The sequence below is a fragment of the Delphinapterus leucas genome, chromosome 7 (assembly GCF_059928025.1).
Source record: "Delphinapterus leucas isolate spDelLeu-1000000601 "Yukka" chromosome 7, BTC_Dleu_Yukka2, whole genome shotgun sequence".
Classification (NCBI taxonomy): domain Eukaryota; kingdom Metazoa; phylum Chordata; class Mammalia; order Artiodactyla; family Monodontidae; genus Delphinapterus; species Delphinapterus leucas.
Window position 1 is genome coordinate 35,873,086 of NC_143135.1, and position 18,408 is coordinate 35,891,493.

Sequence of the window (18,408 nt, forward strand, 5' to 3'; positions counted from 1 at the left end):
TCCTGGATCTTGAAAATACATTCATTCATTCATTCATTGAGTAAGTATGTACACTGAATACCTACCTGTGTGCCTGGTACCCTCCCAGGAGGTTGGGGCACATCTGTGAATGAAATGGAGAAAAATCCCTGTCTAACCTTAGGGAGCTTATATTTTTAGTAAAGCTTACATTTTCATGTATTTCATCTCCTGTAACCTAAGTCTTTAAAAAGCCTTACCAAAATATTCATAGTGAGATCTCATACCAGAATTAGAGGTAATTTTTAGTTTCTCCTTTATTCTCTCATGTCTTCCCAACACAAAAACAACTTTTTACCCCTTTCTTCCTTTATTTATTTAAAGGGGAAGAGAACTGGTAGGAAAGTCAATCTGGCTGCACTAAGAGAGTACATGACAGAAAACCAAATAACTGATACAAATAACCGAGCTACTTATGTGCAGATGTGTTAATTCATGTGAGTATATACGCAATACAAGAATGTGAATTAAGGCATGGATTTAAGAAACATCAACGAGGGACTTCGCTGGTGGCTCAGTGGTTAATAATCCGCCTGTCAATGCAGGGGACACAGGCTCGAGCCCTGGTCCAGGAAGATCCCACATGCCACAGAGCAACTAAGCCCGTGCGCCAAAACTACTGAGCCTGTGCTCTAGAGCCTGCGAGCCACAACTACCAAGCCTTCGTGCCACAACTACTGAAGCCTGTACGCCTAGAGCCCGTGCTCCAAAACAAGAGAAGCCACCGCAATGAGAAGCACACCCACCCCAACAAAGGGTAGCTCCTGCTCGCTGCAACTAGAGAAAACCCGAGTGCAGCAACAAAGACCCAACGCAGCCAAAAATAAAAATAAATAAATAAATAAATATAAAAGACACATCAACTGTAGACAAGGGATGGATTTGAGAAACAGTAAGGCTTTTCAAGAGGACTCTATCTCCAGCAAGTTTGCTGATGGAGACATCAAGTTTGAGTCCCAGGTTTCCATTTTGACCTGTGAGAAGAGTTAATGCAGGTCTGTTCTCTCAGTTCTTACTTATCTCTGTAGCCATGTCAATAATTCTTCATCAAACCCTAAGAACAAAACTCCTGAACATTCATGTAGTTTCTGGTTAATGATGCTATTCTATACACGTGAAGCTGTGGACCAAGACAAATCAGGAGGACAGCATGTTTAACGTAAACATGAAGATTAATGATATGTACCTGGTATCTGACATGGGTTTGTACAATGGCTGGTCACACAACAGGTATGTGCCTACGTGACCAGTTCTCTTTGAGAACTATAGACTCTAAGGCTCAAGCAAACTTCTTTGGGTAGAGACATCTCATAAGAGTTTCTGAGGTTCACAGCTAGAAGGAAAAGTACATCTTGTGTGATTCTTGCAGAGAAGAAAGGATTTTGTGGAAGCCTGTACATGACCTCCTTACCTATGGATATCTTTTTCTTACTGTCCCTGGACTATATCCTTTGCTGTAATAAATCTTAGCTGTGAACACAACTTTATATTGAGTCATGTGAGTTCTTCCAGTGAACCACTGAACTAGTGGGTAGTCACAGGACCCCCAAGACAGGACCACTGAGTTGACACAAAATTAAGGGGATGGTGGGACACAAGAAAAACTGAATTTAGTTTCCACGTAAGGCGTCTTGATCACCTTCATTAGAAGACTCCTGAGCAGCAATTTTTTTTTTTTACCATTTTAGCTTCATCAGTGGTTCAAAGTTCCCTTCAGCTTTAACTTGCTCTTCTATTATTTCTATTATATTTATAAACAAATATGAAGAAACATCCCTTACTTCAAGGATTTATCCGGTGCATTTTGTGATCTTGTTCCAAATATTATATATACCACCATCTTTAAATTCATTAACTTACTTTATTCTTCTCAAAAACCTTTCACTAAGTATCTACCACATATAAGACACTTTGCCAGGTGTTATAGGGATAAAAATATTAAGAAGATAAAGCTCCTATCCTAGAATCCAGAGAAGGACATTTACATAAATATGACAACAGATCTAGGCTTTTCTTAATGTTTCATTTTTAACAGTATTCTAGACACAGGCAATATAAAAGACTGCATCTTTAATGTCATACTGAGATTGAAAGCACTGCATTGTAGCCATATGATAGATCAATCTTCTCATGAAAACTCCTCTGCAATAACATCCAAAAGTCTGAATAATGAGCTATTCCACAGCGGAGTCAATGAGAAACCAAAGGCAGCCAGAGTAATGGTAAAAATATTGCCAGAAGCTACCTCTGCTTCCTGAGGGTGAACACTGGATACAACTGTCTGGCAACTGAATAGCTTTGCTGACCTTAGGTAAGTTTATGTTTCTGAAATCATCATTCACTGGAATGTGACAGCTAGAAAAAGAAACAATTTCTCATTCCTTCCATATTCACTTTGAGTTCTATTTGCCCCTGTTAATATAACACCTTTAAAAATCCATATTCTACTTTATTCATGTCTACAACCTCAGAACTGCAAGCCTGACTTTCTTATTAAGTCCCAATTTATATACAAATAATTTATATATGTATATAAGCCCTAATATATATATATATTAGTTTACATTAAAGCCAAAACTTACTCCGTTCTACACTCATTTCTTTAGAAATGTTAGATCTGTTTTTTAAACAAAGAAAAGAAATAATTATTTTATCATTACTTTGAACACAATTCAAGGATTGTAAGTCGAATATATCTAAAAGAATAAAGGAACATGTATTTTAAAAGTATCCATCTTTTAGAATTTAAAGTACTTTTTTCAGATGTAAGCTTATGGAGTTTTAGAGAAATCCTGCTGTGTATAGATTTCTGACAGAGAAAGAAGCTTCAGAATTGCTAAAGACAATCACAGCCTGCTAATCAGAAGAGTTGCTTTCACTGACTGATGATAGTTCTAGAAAACTCCAGTGCAATAATAGACAAGTATAAGAGAAGCTTAGGGTAGATTTCAAGGGAGGAGAGTGAATACGGAATACAGCTGGCTAATGCCTGAAGCTTTATGGTATAAGAGAATAGACTGTGAAACAGAAAGAATACAAAAAAGAGAGTCATCATATGTTGGTGGGATAGCTGCAAGAAATGATCATTTTAGAAACATAACCAACCAAATGTAAAGTATTATTGGAGGCACTGGTGCCAAGCCAAACATACCACTACAATTATCACCTAATATTATTATAATTACTAACATTTAGTAAGCAGTTACATGTCAGCCACTTGGTAAAGCACCATAAATGGATTCAATCCTTATAATAATCTTGTGAGATAGGTACTACCATCAACCCCATCTTATAAATGAACAGAGCAGGGCTTCCCTGGTGGCGCCGTGGTTGAGAGTCCGCCTGCCGATGCAGGGGACGCGGGTTCGTGCCCCGGTCTGGGAAGATCCCACATGCCGCAGAGCGGCTGGGCCCGTGAGCCATGGCCGCTGAGCCTGTGCGCCCAGAGCCTGTGCTCCGCAGCGAGAGAGGCCACAACAGTGAGAGGGCCGCGTACCGCAAAAAAAAAAAAAAAAAAAAAAAAAGAGATCAGGGTTAAAGAAGTTAAGCAATTTTCCCATTTTCATAAAGCTAAATAGTCAAAAAGCCAAAATTAGAAATCAAGTCATTTGGTTCCGGATGCTGAGAGAAGTATGCTATTCTGCCTCCTCAACTGGTAGAATAATGGGCCAGTAAATGCTGGGGATATTAACATAAACTGTTTCCTGCATATTCTTCTACAGGGACATTCACAAACAGAAGAACAGAGGTTATATCACCCCGCAGTATACATTTCAAATATTCGAATGGAAAACAAAGGAGAGATGCTGAGAACACTGTGGAAAGAGCTGTCTTTTCACAATATAAAAGAGGCAGGGGGTGGAGTCAAGATGGCGTACTAGGAGGACACGGAATTCACGTCTCTGAACAACCAGGGCACCTACCAGGCACCAGTGGGGCACCATGGACACCTAAGGGGATGGAAGGAACCCCCAGCGACTGGGTAGGACGGGAGCTATGGTGGGGGGAGTGAGGGGGGAGGAAAAGTGAAGGCAGGACGAGACTGGTGGTGAGAGGGGTGGCTGGGGGAGGGGAAGGGATCCCATGTCCGAAGGCGGAAATTGGAGACCACTGGGAGGGCAGAGGATCAAAAGGGAGTGTGGCCAGCTTTCCCCTGCCCACTTGGGGCCCCAGGAGCTTGCTGAGATCCCGGGCCTGATCTTCCGCCCACCTAGGCCCCCTCCAGCCACGAGGGTCCTGAGGGAGTGGGAGGGAGGGAAGGGGGAGCAAAAGTAAAGGCCGGACCTCCCGGACGGGCATCCCTGAGGGGTGGCTGGGGGAGGAGAGGAGTTCCTACACCCAGTGGGACACACACACAGTTAGGGGTCCAGCGGGGACCAGGGAGATCCTGGGGGAGACAGTGGGCGTGGGGGGGCATGGAAGAGAACACGGCCAGCGCTCTCCCAGTCCACTTAGGCACCAGGGAGCCTACCTAAAACGAAGATTACTTTACCCAAAAAGGATCTCATTCAGATTTGATGGAGAAATCAAAAGCCTTACAGACAAGCAAAAGCTAAGAGAATTCAGCACCACCAAACCAGCTTTACAACAAGTGCTAAAGGAACTTCTGGAGGCAGGAAACACAAGAGATAAAAAAGACCCAAAAAAACAAACCCAAATCAATTAAGAAAATGGTAATAGGAACATACATATCAATAATGACCTTGAATGTAAATGGATTAAATGCTCCCACCAAAAGACACAGACTGGCTGAATGGATACAAAAACAAGACCTATATATATGTTGTCTACAAGAGACCCACTTCAGACCTAGGGACACATACAGACTGAAAGTGAGGCAATGGAAAAAGATATTCCATGCAAATGGAAATCATAAAAAAGCTGGAGTAGCAATACTCATATCAGATAAAATAGACTTTAAAATAAAGAAAGTTACAAGAGATAAGGAAGGACACTACATAATGATCAAGGGATCGATCCAAGAAGAAAACATAACAATTATAAATATTTATGCACCCAACATGGGAGCACCTCAATACATAAGGCAAATGTTAACAGCCATAAAAGGAGAAATCAACAGTAACACAATCATAGTAGGGGACTTTAACACCCCACTTACACCAATAGACAGATCATCCAGGCAGAAAATAAATAAGAAAACACAAGCTTTAAATGACAAAACAGACCAGATAAACTTAATTGATATCTTAAGGACATTCCACCCAAAAGCAGAAGAATACACTTTCTTCTCAAGTGCACACAGAACGTTCTCCAGAACAGATCACATTTTGGGTCACAAATCAAACCTTGGAAAATTTAAGAAAACTGAAATCATATGAAGCATCTTTTCCAACCACAATGTTATGAGATTAGAAATCAATTAAAGGAAATAACAGTAACAAACACAAATACATGGAGGCTAAAGAGTGTGCTAAATAACCAAGAGATTACTGAAGAAATCAAAGAGGAAATCAAAAAATACCTAGAAACAAATGATAACGAAAACACGACGATCCAAAACCTATGGGACGCAGCAAAAGCAGTTCTAAGAGGGAAGTGCGTAGCAATTCAGGCTCACCTCAAGAAACAAGAAAAATCTCAAATAAACAATCTACCTTATACCTAAAGTAACTAGAAAAAGAACAAAGAAAACTCAAAATTATAGAAGGAAAGAAATCATAAAGATCAGAGCAGAAATAAATGAAATAGAAACAAAGAAAACAATAGCAAAGATCAATAAAACTAAACGCTGGTTCTTTGCGAAGATAAACAAAATTGATAAACCTTTAGCCAGACTCATCAAGAAAAAAGGGGAGAGGATGCAAATCAATAAAATTAGAAATGAAAAAGGAGAGATTACAACTGACACCGCAGAAATACAAAAGATCGTAAGAGACTACTACAAGCAACTATATGCCAATAAAATGGACAACCTGAAAGAAATGGACAAATTCCTGGAAAAGTACAACCTTCCAAGACTGAACCAGGAAGAATTAGAAAATATAAAAAGACAAATCACAGGTAATGAAATTGAAACCATAATTAAAACTACTAGAACTAATCAATGAATTTGGTAGGGTTGCAAGATACAAAATTAATGCACAGAAATCTCTTGCATTCCTATACACTAACAAAAGATCAGAAAGAGAAATTAATGAAACAATTCCATTTACCATCTCAACAAAGAGAATAAAATACCTAGGAATAAACCTACCTAAGAAGGCAGAAGACCTGTATTCAGAAAACTATAAAACACTGATGAAAGAAATCAAAGATAATATAAACAGATGGAGAGACATACCATGCTCCTGGATTGGAAGAATCAATATTGTGAAAATGACTTTACTACCCAAAGCAATCTACAGGTTCAATGCAATCCCTATCAAATTACCAATGGCATTTTTCACAGAACTAGAACAAGAAATTTTACAATCTGTATGGAAACACAAAAGACCCTGAATAGCCAAAGCAATCTTGAGAAAGAAAAACGGAGCTGGTGGAATCAGGCTCCCTGACTTCAGACTGTACTACAAAGCTACAGTAATCAAGACAGTATGGTACTGGCACAAAAGCAGAAATACAGATCAACGGAACAGGACAGAAAGCCCAGAGATAAACCCATGCACATATGGTCACCTTACCTTTGATAAAGGAGGTAAGAATATAAAATGGAGAAAAAACAGCCTCTTCAATAAATGGTGCTGGGAAAACTGGACAGCTACATGGAAAAGAATGAAATTATAACACTCCCTAAAAGCCATACACAAAAATAAACTCAAAATGGATTAAAGACCTAAATGTAGGGCCAGACACTATAAAACTCTGAGAGGAAAACACAGGCAGAACACTCTATGACATAAATCACAGCAAGATCCTTTTTGACCCACCTCTTAGAAAAATGGAAATAAAAACAAAAATAAACAAATGGGACCTAATGAAACTTAAAAGCTTTTGCACAGCAAAGGAAACCATAACAAGACGAAAAGAGAGAATTTCCATTTCTCAGAATGGAGAGAAAATATCTGCAAATGAAGCAACTGACAAAGGAGTAATCTCCAAAATATACAAGCAGCTCATGAAGCTCAGTATCAAAAAAACAAGCAACCCAATCCAAAAATGGGCGAAACACCTAAACAGACATTTCTCCAAAGAAGACATACAGATGGCCAACAAATGCATGAAAAGATGCTCAACGTCACTAATCATTAGAGAAATGCAAATCAAAACCACAATGAGGTATCACCACACACTGGTCAGAATGGCCATCATCAAAAAAATCTACAAACAGTAAATGCTGGAGCGGGTGTGGAGAAAAGGGAACCCTCTTGCACTGTTGGTGGGAATGCAAATTGATACAGCCACTATGGCAAACAGTATGGAGGTTCCTTAAAAAACTAAAAATAGAACTACCATATGACCCAGCAATCCCACTACTGGGCATATACCCTGAGAAAACCATAATTCAAAAAGAGTCATGTATCACAATGTTCACTGCAGCTCTATTTACAATAGCCAGGACATGGAAGTAACCTAAATGTCCATCAACAGATGACTGGATAAAGAAGATGTGGCACATATATACAAGGGAATATTACTCATCCATAAAAGGAACAAAGTTGAGTTATTTGTAGTGAGATGGATGGACCTACAGTCTGTCCTACAGAGTGAAGTAAGTCAGAAAGAGAAAAGTACCATATGCTAACACATATATATGGAATTTTAAAAAGCAGTACTGATGAATCTAGTGGCAGGGCAGGAATAAAGACGCAGATGTAGAGAACAGACTTGAGGGCATGGGGGGAAGGGGAAGCTGGGATGAAGTGAGAGAGTAGCAGTGACGTGCACACACTACCAATTGTAAAATGGATGGCTAGTGGGAAGCTGCTGCATAGCACAGGGAGATCAGCTCGGTGCTTTGTGACCACCTAGAGAGGTGGGATAGGGAGGGTGGGAGGGAGGCTCAAGCGGGAGGGGATGTGGGGATATATGTATACATACAGCTGATTCACTTTGTTGTACAGCAGAAACTAACACAACATTGTAAAGCATTTATACTCCAATAAAGATGTGGAAAAAAAAAAGGCAAAGGAGAACATCTTTGAAGAAAAGTACAATGTTGGCTCATCCAAAACAAAAAGGTCTGATTTTCAAACTCTACAGGTTCTAAGTAAAGCAAACTACTGAATGCAACCAATACATGCACTGTGAGTAGTGAAATGGAGAGACAGCATAGTAAATTGGCTTTGAGTATGGACCATGGAGTCAGGCTGCCTGGGATCTAATCCTGGCCGCACTACAAATAAGGAGAGTTACATAGTCTCTGTGTCTCAATTTCCTAATCTCTATAAAAACAAATATATATATATATATATGTACTGTTTCTGTACCTACCTCAAAAAATAATTAAATAGAAAGTACTAAGTTAATGTTAGCAACTTTTATTGTTAAATTTAAGTACCTAGAATTGAATGTTAAGTCATTTTCAATAAATGCTCTCATGCAAAATTTCCATACACTCCAGCACTAAATTTCATACACAATGAATTTGATTATAATCATTGCACAAACATATTTCTAAAAAGTCACTAGGAATCAGGGCTTCTGTGAAATAAAATGAAAACAAAATAAAATGAGTGCTATCACTATCTTTTTCTTCCATAAGGGAATTAAAATGAGAGCACATCTAGTCTCACCTTACAGAAATCAAAAATGACAAATGAATACATAAATGAACATGGTCTTTCATAAGATGAGAATTTCTAATAGAAATATCTTACTGTAATCTTACTATCACAACAATAAAATTTTGATAATTCATCTAAAACAATCTCTTCTTTGGGACAGTGGTTCTCACATCTGTTTGGATGGTAATGCACAAGCAAGAGAGGGTGCTCTTTACAGAACCCCCAAAATGATGATGTTGTAGTTAATGGCAACATAAGAAATAAAAAAACTTTACTAGATTATGGACTGAATATGCATATGCAACATAGATGCATATTCTCTAATATGAAAATAACCACAAACCTCTATCTATGAAAAAATGTAAGCAAGAGCAATGTCATTTTTTCATTAACATTAATTTGGTACTTGTTAGTAATAACAGTTGCTAACTTCTGAATACCTACTACATGCCAGGGCAGGCAATATGCCAAAGAGACTGAGGTGCATATCTTACTTGTCACTTATTTACCTTACTCATAACCATATGAGGTAGTCATCATTATTTTCATTTTGACAGTAGAACAACTGAGGTTTCAAAGAGGTTAGATATAATTTAACTGAAGTTCAAACAACAGGGAAGGGAAAGAGCAAGGACTCAAACCTGTCTGACTCAAACTTTGCACTCAACCACAACACTACACTTCAATGCAATAAAATCTAAAAATTAAAACATTTTACATAATTAAATTTTATATGAATCAGAAATGATCAATATTAACCAATTTTAAGAATAAAACATATGTATCAGTGGGGAGGACCATTTAAGAATCATTGCCGAGAATCTAACATAAGCATGGCAAAAGCTGTTAAAAGAGTAGACCTTAAATGTTTCCAACACAAAAAAGCAATGGTAATTATTTCATGTGACACAATGGAGGTGTTAGCTAATGCTATGGTGGTAATCATTCTGTAATATATTCATGTATCAAAGCAATACATTTTACACCTTAAACTCACACAATATTATGTGTCAATTATATCTCAATAAAGCTGGGGGAAAAAAGAATCACTAATAAGCCTGCTATTAAAATTATTCTGGAAATTATTCCAAAGTTCCAAATTTAACATGCTTTGGCTAAGTACACAGCTAACAAAATCTAGTTCTAAAAGCTGTAATTCAAATGAAGGTCTTACTAGGATATAAGCCAACTCTAAAATCAATCACGGATCAATTAACCTAACTAACTTAATTCCTCAAAGAGAGGAGATATTTTTAGAGAACATAATTAAGTTTGTAGCCATTCTGGAATTTACTTATTTTAATTTGATGAGGCACAAGGGCTAGTGTTGTCAAAAAGAAAAAGATAATCCTTAGTCTTTTTAGTTGAACTGCTATTTGCTAAAGGAAATACTACTGAAATATTGAGTTTTGTAGCAAGTCTTCTAACACTGCCCTATATGTCCATGATTTCTAATTTCATATTATTGTAATCAGCATATCTATAGCCATAACTGGAAGGACAGAAAACTATATAAAAATAATTCTCATCAATGAGAAGAACAATGAAAAGATTATTCATAGCTCAAACATGTCTAGGTCAATCCAACTTAAAATCTTATTATTCTGGAATGAATTTTTACTAAAAGACAAGTATCTTGAGTCTGCATTGGATAGCTATTAAAGACAAGAAAATCAATTGATATTAATCATTAAATTTAAAAATAATCTTAAGTCAAGCCATAAAATGCATCTACCTTATGATATGCATTGCCTGGTAAAGTATTTCAGACTGATCAACTCCAAGAACCTTCTTTGCCCCAGCTTTAGCAGCAAACATAGAGAGAATTCCAGTTCCACAACCAACATCCAAAACTACCTGGTGTAATAAAAAAATAGATGTTATCGAGAAGGTCTAATACTTTAAATCCTATTCATATACGATGATGTTTCTGGCTAGGAATAGATAACAAAATTTAAACTTTACCAATCAAATATGGTAATAATTTCTCTTTGGGGAAATAGAAAATATAATTACATTAAGTTGTTTTAAATTCGTAACAGTGTTTTGGCCACAGTCTGCTGCAATCAGATGCAACAATGTAAATTTAAGAAATGTTTTATATGAAATAAGCAATTCCCACAGACTTATTAAGGGGGAATTAGTCTCTTTTTTATTTCCTTATTGTATGTATGCTCTAATTTAGGCTTAGTAATTCTAAATTTTAATAGAAATAAACTTTCTCAAGTTTGAGTGGCAGGAATTAAGCAAGATAGCCTGATCCAGTACAATTTAAAAATGGTTATAAAGGAATCATGAATGGAATATTACTCAGCCATAAAAAGAAACAGAATTGAGTTATTTGTAGTGAGGTGGATGGACCTAGAGTCTGTCATACAGAGTGAAGTAAGTCAGAAAGAGAAAAACAAATACTGTATGCTAACACATATATATGGAATCTAAAAAAAACTGGTTCTGATGAACCCAAGGGCGGGACAGGAATAAAGACACAGACGTAGAGAAGGGACTTGAGGACATCGGGCAGGGGGATAGAAGGAGAAGCTGGGACAAAGTGAGAGAGTGGCATGGACATATATACACTACCAAATGTAAAATAGCTAGGTAGTGGGAAGCAGCCACATAGCACAGGGAGATCAGCTCGGTGCTTTGGGACCACCTAGAGGGGTGGGATAGGGAGGGGGGGAGGGAGGCACAAGGGGGAGGGGATATATGTATAAATATAGCTGATTCACTTTGTTATACAGCAGAAACTAACACAACATTGTAAAGCAATTATACTCCAATAAAGATGTAAAAAAAAATAAAGGAATCATGGATATAGAATATTGCCATAACCCCTCCACTTCCAAAATTAAATGTTCAACTCATTTTAATAATACAGGTACAATAAAAACAAACTGGCTTCTAGAACTCAGTAACTTGAGAGCTTAATTTTTAAAAATGATATTATCATTGGTGAAAGAAATAAGAAGAACCAAATTTAAGATGTTATTGGGGATAGGCAGGGAGCAATTATTTCTAATCAAGAATTTCACACGGTTCTTCCCAGAACAGTATAGTGAAACCTGCTTGGTTCATAGTAAAAAACAAAAACTAATTACCAAGGAAACACATTCAGCAAAATACTCCGAGGTACACTAGAAATTACTGAAAACTGTAGTGCCTTAAGTCTTTCATTACCAATGACCTGAAACCCTATATACTTGTCTCAAAATATGAAATTATTTCAGTAGTCTTCTACTATAAGTATTCACTGAGCATTACTAAGTGCAGGCATTGATCATGGTGATGGGGTACAGCAACAAACAAGACCAAGTCCCTGTCCTAATAGAGCTTACAATCTTGTGGGGGAGACAACGAACAGACCAAGAATAGATAATAAAGAACTGAGAATGTTAACAGAGAATAATAGTGTTATAAAGAAAACTCAAGCACAGAGTAGAGGTTAGAGCAAGGGGCGGGGGGACACACTCTTTTAGAATTTTAGATAGGTCTGCGAATACTTCTCTGATACATGTGAGCAGAGACGGAAATGAAGTAAAGGAGTGTGCCAGGCAAAGATCTGGAGGAAGTGTCTTCTAGCCATAGAAGATATTAAATGCAAAGCACAAGATTCCAGGCAAAGCAAGAAGGCCACTGTAGCTGAGCTGGGTGAGAAAGGTTCCTTGGCAGTGAGATCAGGGTTAAGCAGGGGTCAGATCACATAAAGCCCTTGGATTTTATTCTGAGTAATGGGAAGCTACTGCAAGAAAAATAGAACTAGAATTAAGAATCTATTATATTTTTCAACAGTTACTTTTTCACTAGGTAAAACATTCATACAGTTTAAACATCAAAAAGTGCATTTCTTATTTATCCTTCAAAATAATTTTTATGCATATACGATGCAATACTATATATGTATTTCCTTCCCTCCTTTACACAAATGGAAGCATATTATACCCACTGTGCTACACATTGCTTTTTTCCTTAACAATATAATTTAGAGATCTTTCCATATCAGTTTATAAAACTTCTTTCTCTTATATAGCTGTATAGGATTCCGTATCTTGGTTGTACCATAATCTGCTGATCCAGTTCTCTACTGATGGACATTTACGTAGTTCCTGAAATTTTACCATGACAATCAATGCTGTAAATAACATTATACCTAATCCCATTCATACATGAGTAACTCTACAGATGTACAAAGGAGTAAATCTATTCCTAGAAATAAAAACACTGGGTCAGAGAGAATATACATATTTGTAATTCCGCTAAACATAAATTACCCACCATATGGCAATTCTACTCATGAAGACTCAAATCAGCAATGTGTAAGGGCCAATTTCCTCACAGGTGACACTAGCCCATATAATCAAACTTTCAGATTTCTGCCAATATGGCAAGTACAAAATAATGATATACTGGTCTAGATTTAATGTGCATTTCCATTATCATGAGGCTTTGCAACATATTTCACATGTTGTAGAGCCATCTGTAGTTCTATGTGAACCATCTACTTTAGCCTTTCTCCATTTCCCCACCAAGTTGTTAGTCCTTCTCTTACCAAATTTCTCTTATCAAATTTTATCAAATAAGAGTTCTTTGTTAGTTAAGAGCAGACCTTTGTAATATGACTTGCAATGTTTTCTCTCAGCATATGATTTTTCGCCTTTTGATTCTGCTTAAACTGATCTTTGCTATGTAGAAATTCTTTACTAACAGTCAAACTCATTAATTTTTTCTTTTAATGGCTTCTGGATTTTGATCATAATTAGGCCAACTTAGCCCATATTCTCTCCTGTTTCATTCACACTTCCTTCTGGTACATTTATAGTTTCATTACTACAGTTTTTTTTTTTTTAAATCATAGTATACACTAAGAGGTATGGTTCCAACTTTACTTCTGCTCAGAAAGCTAACCAATTGTCCCAACATGTTATTAAACAGTCTGTGTTTGCATCCCCCTGAAATTCACACGTTGAAATACTAACCCCCAAGGTGATGGTATTAGAAGCTGGGGCCTTTCGGAGGTGATTATGTCATGGGGACAGACCAAAACACACAGAAATTTTAGTGAATGCTCAAGGTCCCTGTCTCAATTCATTCAGTATGCTATAACAAAAATACCATAAACTGAGTGGTTTGTAAACAACAGAAATTTATTTCTCACAGTTCTGGAGGCTGGAAAGTCTAAGATCAAGGCACAGGTTGACTCTGGTGAGGGCCTGCTTTGTGGTTCACAGACATGACTTCTTGCTGTGTCCTCACATGACAGAGGAGAGGAAGGGATCCCTCTGGAGATCTGTGTATATTTTGGTTTATTTCTAGATTTTTATTCTGCTCCATTAATCTGTACAATCACGTACCAATAATTATTCTAATTATAGAAGCTTGGCAGAATTTCTGTCTAGTAAAGCTGGTCCACCCTCACTGCCAATTGTTTTCACAGTGTTTCTGGACAATTTTATATGTTTATTTCCCCACAAGAACAAGAAAATCAGCTTGTCTATGGTTTCTTTGTTTTTTTTTTAAGTCTTAGCATTTTTATAGGGATTGCACTAAAATATAAATTTATGGAACACAGACAATTTTATTTTGTGTTTTCCATCCAGGAACATGGTATGACTTTCAATTTGTTTAAATCATCTGTTATGTTCTTCAGGAGTTTGGGGTTTTAAAAAATCTTTTTCATCTAAGTCCTGCACATTAGTTAAGTCTGTTCCTACACATTTTATCTTCTGTATTGTTTACTAGTGTAAGTGAAGTCTGTTCCATTACATCTTTTTTTTAAAATTAATTATTTATTTTTGGCTGTGTTGTGTCTTAGTTGCTGCACGCGGGCTTTCTCTAGTTGCAGCGAGCGGGGGCTACTCTTTGTTGTGGTGCGCAGGCTTCCCATCGCGGTGGCTTCTTTTGTTGCAGAGCACAAGCTCTAGGCACACGGGCTTCAGTAGTTGTGGCATGCTGGCTCAGCAGTTGTGGCTTGCATGCTCTAGAGTGCAGGCTCAGTAATTGTGGCGCATGGGCTTAGTTGTTCCACGGCATGTGGGGTCTTCCCGGACCAGGGTTCAAACCCGTGTGCCCTGCACTGGCGGGCGAATTCTTAACCACTGCGCCACCAGGGAAGCCCTGTTCCATTATATCTTGAAAATATAATACACCAAAACTGACTCCAGAAGAGACAGAATCTAAACAGTCTAATTTCTACTGAAGAAATAAGGTTGCCAAAAGGCTACTGCTCTAAGAAGGACGAGGCCCAGATGGCTCCACAGGGAGAATGTGACTGTTCCTGCACACGTGGCCTATCTGGGTGAGTCAGCACATTTTAACATAACCACTTCACACACAAGAAAGTTTAAAATTGTAAGATGCAATCTATACAACATCACTGCAAGCAAAACTATTTTTTTAATGTTACAAATAAAATATATTAACCACAACATCAAGAAAATACTATAACACAGAGCATATATATTTATAGTATGGTTATAGTATATCAGTTTGAAATATTATGTGGCATAAAATATAAAAATATATATAACATGGGCTTCCCTGGTGGCGCAGTGGTTGAGTCCACCTGCCGATGCAGGGGACACGGGTTCGTGCCCCGGCCCGGGAAGATCCCACATGCCGCAGAGCGTCTGGGCCCATGAACCATGGCCGCTGAGCCTGCGCGTCCAGAGCCTGTGCTCCGCAACGGGAGAGGCCACAACAGTGAGAGGCCCGCGTATCGCAAAAACAACAAAAAAACACACAAAAAACAAAAAATATATATATATAACACAATAGTAAGTGATAACTTCCCAAGAACTTTCATTGAAATAAGATATTTGCAAAATTAAAAAATTAAAAATAAAAGATCAGTGTGGAATTTAGAAGTTTGATAGCACAGGGCTTTGGCAATGGTGTTTGGGCATATCAACACCCACACACTGTTTCTGGAAAGACAAGTTGGCAGCACTAAAACCATCCTGGGTAGAATGACCAAGGGAGGCCACTGCTAGGAATTTACCTTATTATTCTACTCTCATATTTATAAAAAGATTTTTAATATTTTATATTTTTACATGCAGCATTATTTCTAATATAACTTAAAATAATTTATGGACAATTTTACATTGGGTTTTTGAGCCATTAAAATAATGTTAATAAAGGATTATCTTAGAGAAATTGCTGAGCTACAAAAGCTAAGTACAGAAGGGTATGTATCATTTACTCCAATTAGAGTGTGTGTTCTTTTTTAAGACTATACATACACACACATATATAATTTATATATATATAAAATTCTTCTTCAACCTTTTCTGAAGGAAGGAGAGCCTCAGACAAGGAAAGTAACAGATCCAGAATCATAGAGCTGGTAACTTGTAAAGGTAGCACTCAAACATACATAGGTCAATCTGCTTTTTAAAGCCTATATTTAAATTAGATTTTAAATTATATACTAATTATTACTTCTAGCTCAGATTTAGGTAGTTGGGCAAATAAACTAAAACCTGGTAGAATCAAAGAAAGAGGCAGAAATGATAACAGAATACACTAACATTATTTTATAAAATGATGAAGGAATGTGATTCACTGTTTCTAAAAAAAAAAAAAGGGAAAAAGTGCATCAATTTTAACTTAGATAATAATCAAAAGCATAAAAAAGGCACCTAACTGTGAATTTCTTCAATGAACTACAAATAGAAATTAATTATGAGTGAGTGATAACACAATTACGCCACCCAAAGTTAAATTATATCTGAGAAACCATATGTCCTCCACAGGAGCTTTGTGAATTAAAACAATATTAAGAAAAAAATGAAGGAAAGGAAGTAGGAAGGGAGGGATGGAAGGACAAGGGAATGAAGGAAGGAAGACATTTTAAATTTATAAGCACCTTTTTGAAAAATAAATCTCTACCATTCACTAAATAATATGATACAGAAGCTAGTGCTGTGATATGAAATTTGTCTACTTAATGGAGATAAAAGCAAACAAAAACAATGGTAATAAAACTTAAGAAAACATGTTATTTCATACATTTTTTAAAAGAACTATATTTAAATAATTTCATGAACATGTTCTGTCATGGCACACAGAAATTATATGACTTATATATGAAAAATAGTGTTAATTAAAATATGACTAATGAATCCCACCCTAATTACTCATTCTATTTTAACATAACAGTTTCAAAGTGTAGTGGCACAGGGTTAAGGGCACTAGACTAGGACTAAAACCCTCGTTTGTTTGCTTTTTTTTAGCTGCCTGTTTTAGGGAAAGTCAATTAACCTACTGGTTTCAAATTTCCTCATGTGAAAAACAGAGATGAATACATACCTGCTATGAATACACCATATCGGTATATTGTATAGCAACAATGAGACAACATGCTTGAAAGTATTTTATAAATTATCAAATGCTATTTAAATATGTGTCGTATATTTTTAAAATCTGTAGTCATAGTATAATATAAAGAAAAGTATCCCAAATCATTTAAAAATATGAAAGCTCTAGATTACTTAATATTATTAATTATAGAAAATTATATCCTGAATATACTTCAAAGAGTTAGAAATTGACACACATATATTTTACATCACAGTATACTTTTGAGAAAAAACAAATGCCAAGCAAAATTAATTACACATTGATAAATTAAATGAAAGCATCTTAGGCAAAGTACTAAGGAAAAATACTCCCTGTTTATTAGTAAGCCCCTTTCTGACTTGGGCAGATTTAATCTCTTCAGTAAAAGCAGTAAGTGGAACACAAAATAATTAAACATTCTCTGTGCTCCATGGTCACGTATTTTGTCCAAAAATGTATAATATATACAATATTTCTATAAGACTGTTACAAATGAAAAATTAAAAGCAGAAAGGGACTGTGTATAGGTCTATGAACCCAGTAAGATGTGCTTCATATACATAGAAATATTCATAATTACTTAATTTCCCAATGATTAACCTTATGTTTACTAATACTTGTGCCTTTTCAGTATTTTCTTACATAATATAACACAAAAGTCTATTCAGAGCATACTGAAAAAGAAACTTCTAACTACTTTTACTTAAAGAATTCTTATGGCATTCATAACAAAAAGCATTTTTAAAAAGATGGCTCAAAGAAAGAAAATGATAGTGCTTTTATAAAAACAAAAATCATAAAATTTTAGAACCAGAAAGGTTTAAAAAACATTGTATTTTTATTATTTTTTATTTTTTAACATCTTTATTGGAGTATAACCGCTTTACCATGGTGTGTTAGTTTCTGCTTTATAACAAAGTGAATCAGCTATACATAAAAAATCATTTTACAAGTGAAGCCCACAGAGATTCACCACTGTCTAAAATTACTATGTAGATGGTTCCTAAGAAGCCAGGCAGGACTAGTTATTCCCAGACTAGAACATGGTTAATTTCTATACAACATATTAAGGAAAAAATAAAATAAAAATCTAGGCAAAATCGAACTGTAAATATAATTTTTTTTTTTTTTTTTGCAACACGCGGGCCTGTCACTGTTGTGGCCTCTCCCGCTGCGGAGCACAGCCTCCGGACACGCAGGCTCAGCGGCCATTGCTCATGGGCCCAGCCGCTCCGCGGCATGTGGGATCTTCCTGGACCAGGGCACGAACCTGTGTCCCCTGCATCGGCAGGCGGACTCTCAACCACTGCGCCACCAGGGAAGCCCAACAATGTGGTTTTTTAGACAAATATTAAATAAATTGTTT

The 18,408-nt window shown here is 36.6% G+C and overlaps 1 protein-coding gene across 10 annotated transcripts in view; it reads right to left on the bottom strand.

Moving 5' to 3' along the window:
- The window catches only part of PRMT3 (protein arginine methyltransferase 3), a 141,597-nt gene that overhangs the window by 100,948 nt on the left and 22,241 nt on the right, over positions 1 to 18,408 (bottom strand). For 8 of the 10 annotated variants that reach the window (XM_022583760.3, XM_022583761.2, XM_089915044.1 and 5 more), the window contains one exon: positions 10,438 to 10,559. The exons of the other annotated variants lie outside the window; for them this stretch is intronic. In XM_022583760.3, coding sequence (XP_022439468.1) covers positions 10,438 to 10,559 — 122 coding nt within the window. The remainder of the gene's footprint in view (positions 1 to 10,437; positions 10,560 to 18,408) is intronic. 10 annotated transcript variants of the gene reach the window in all.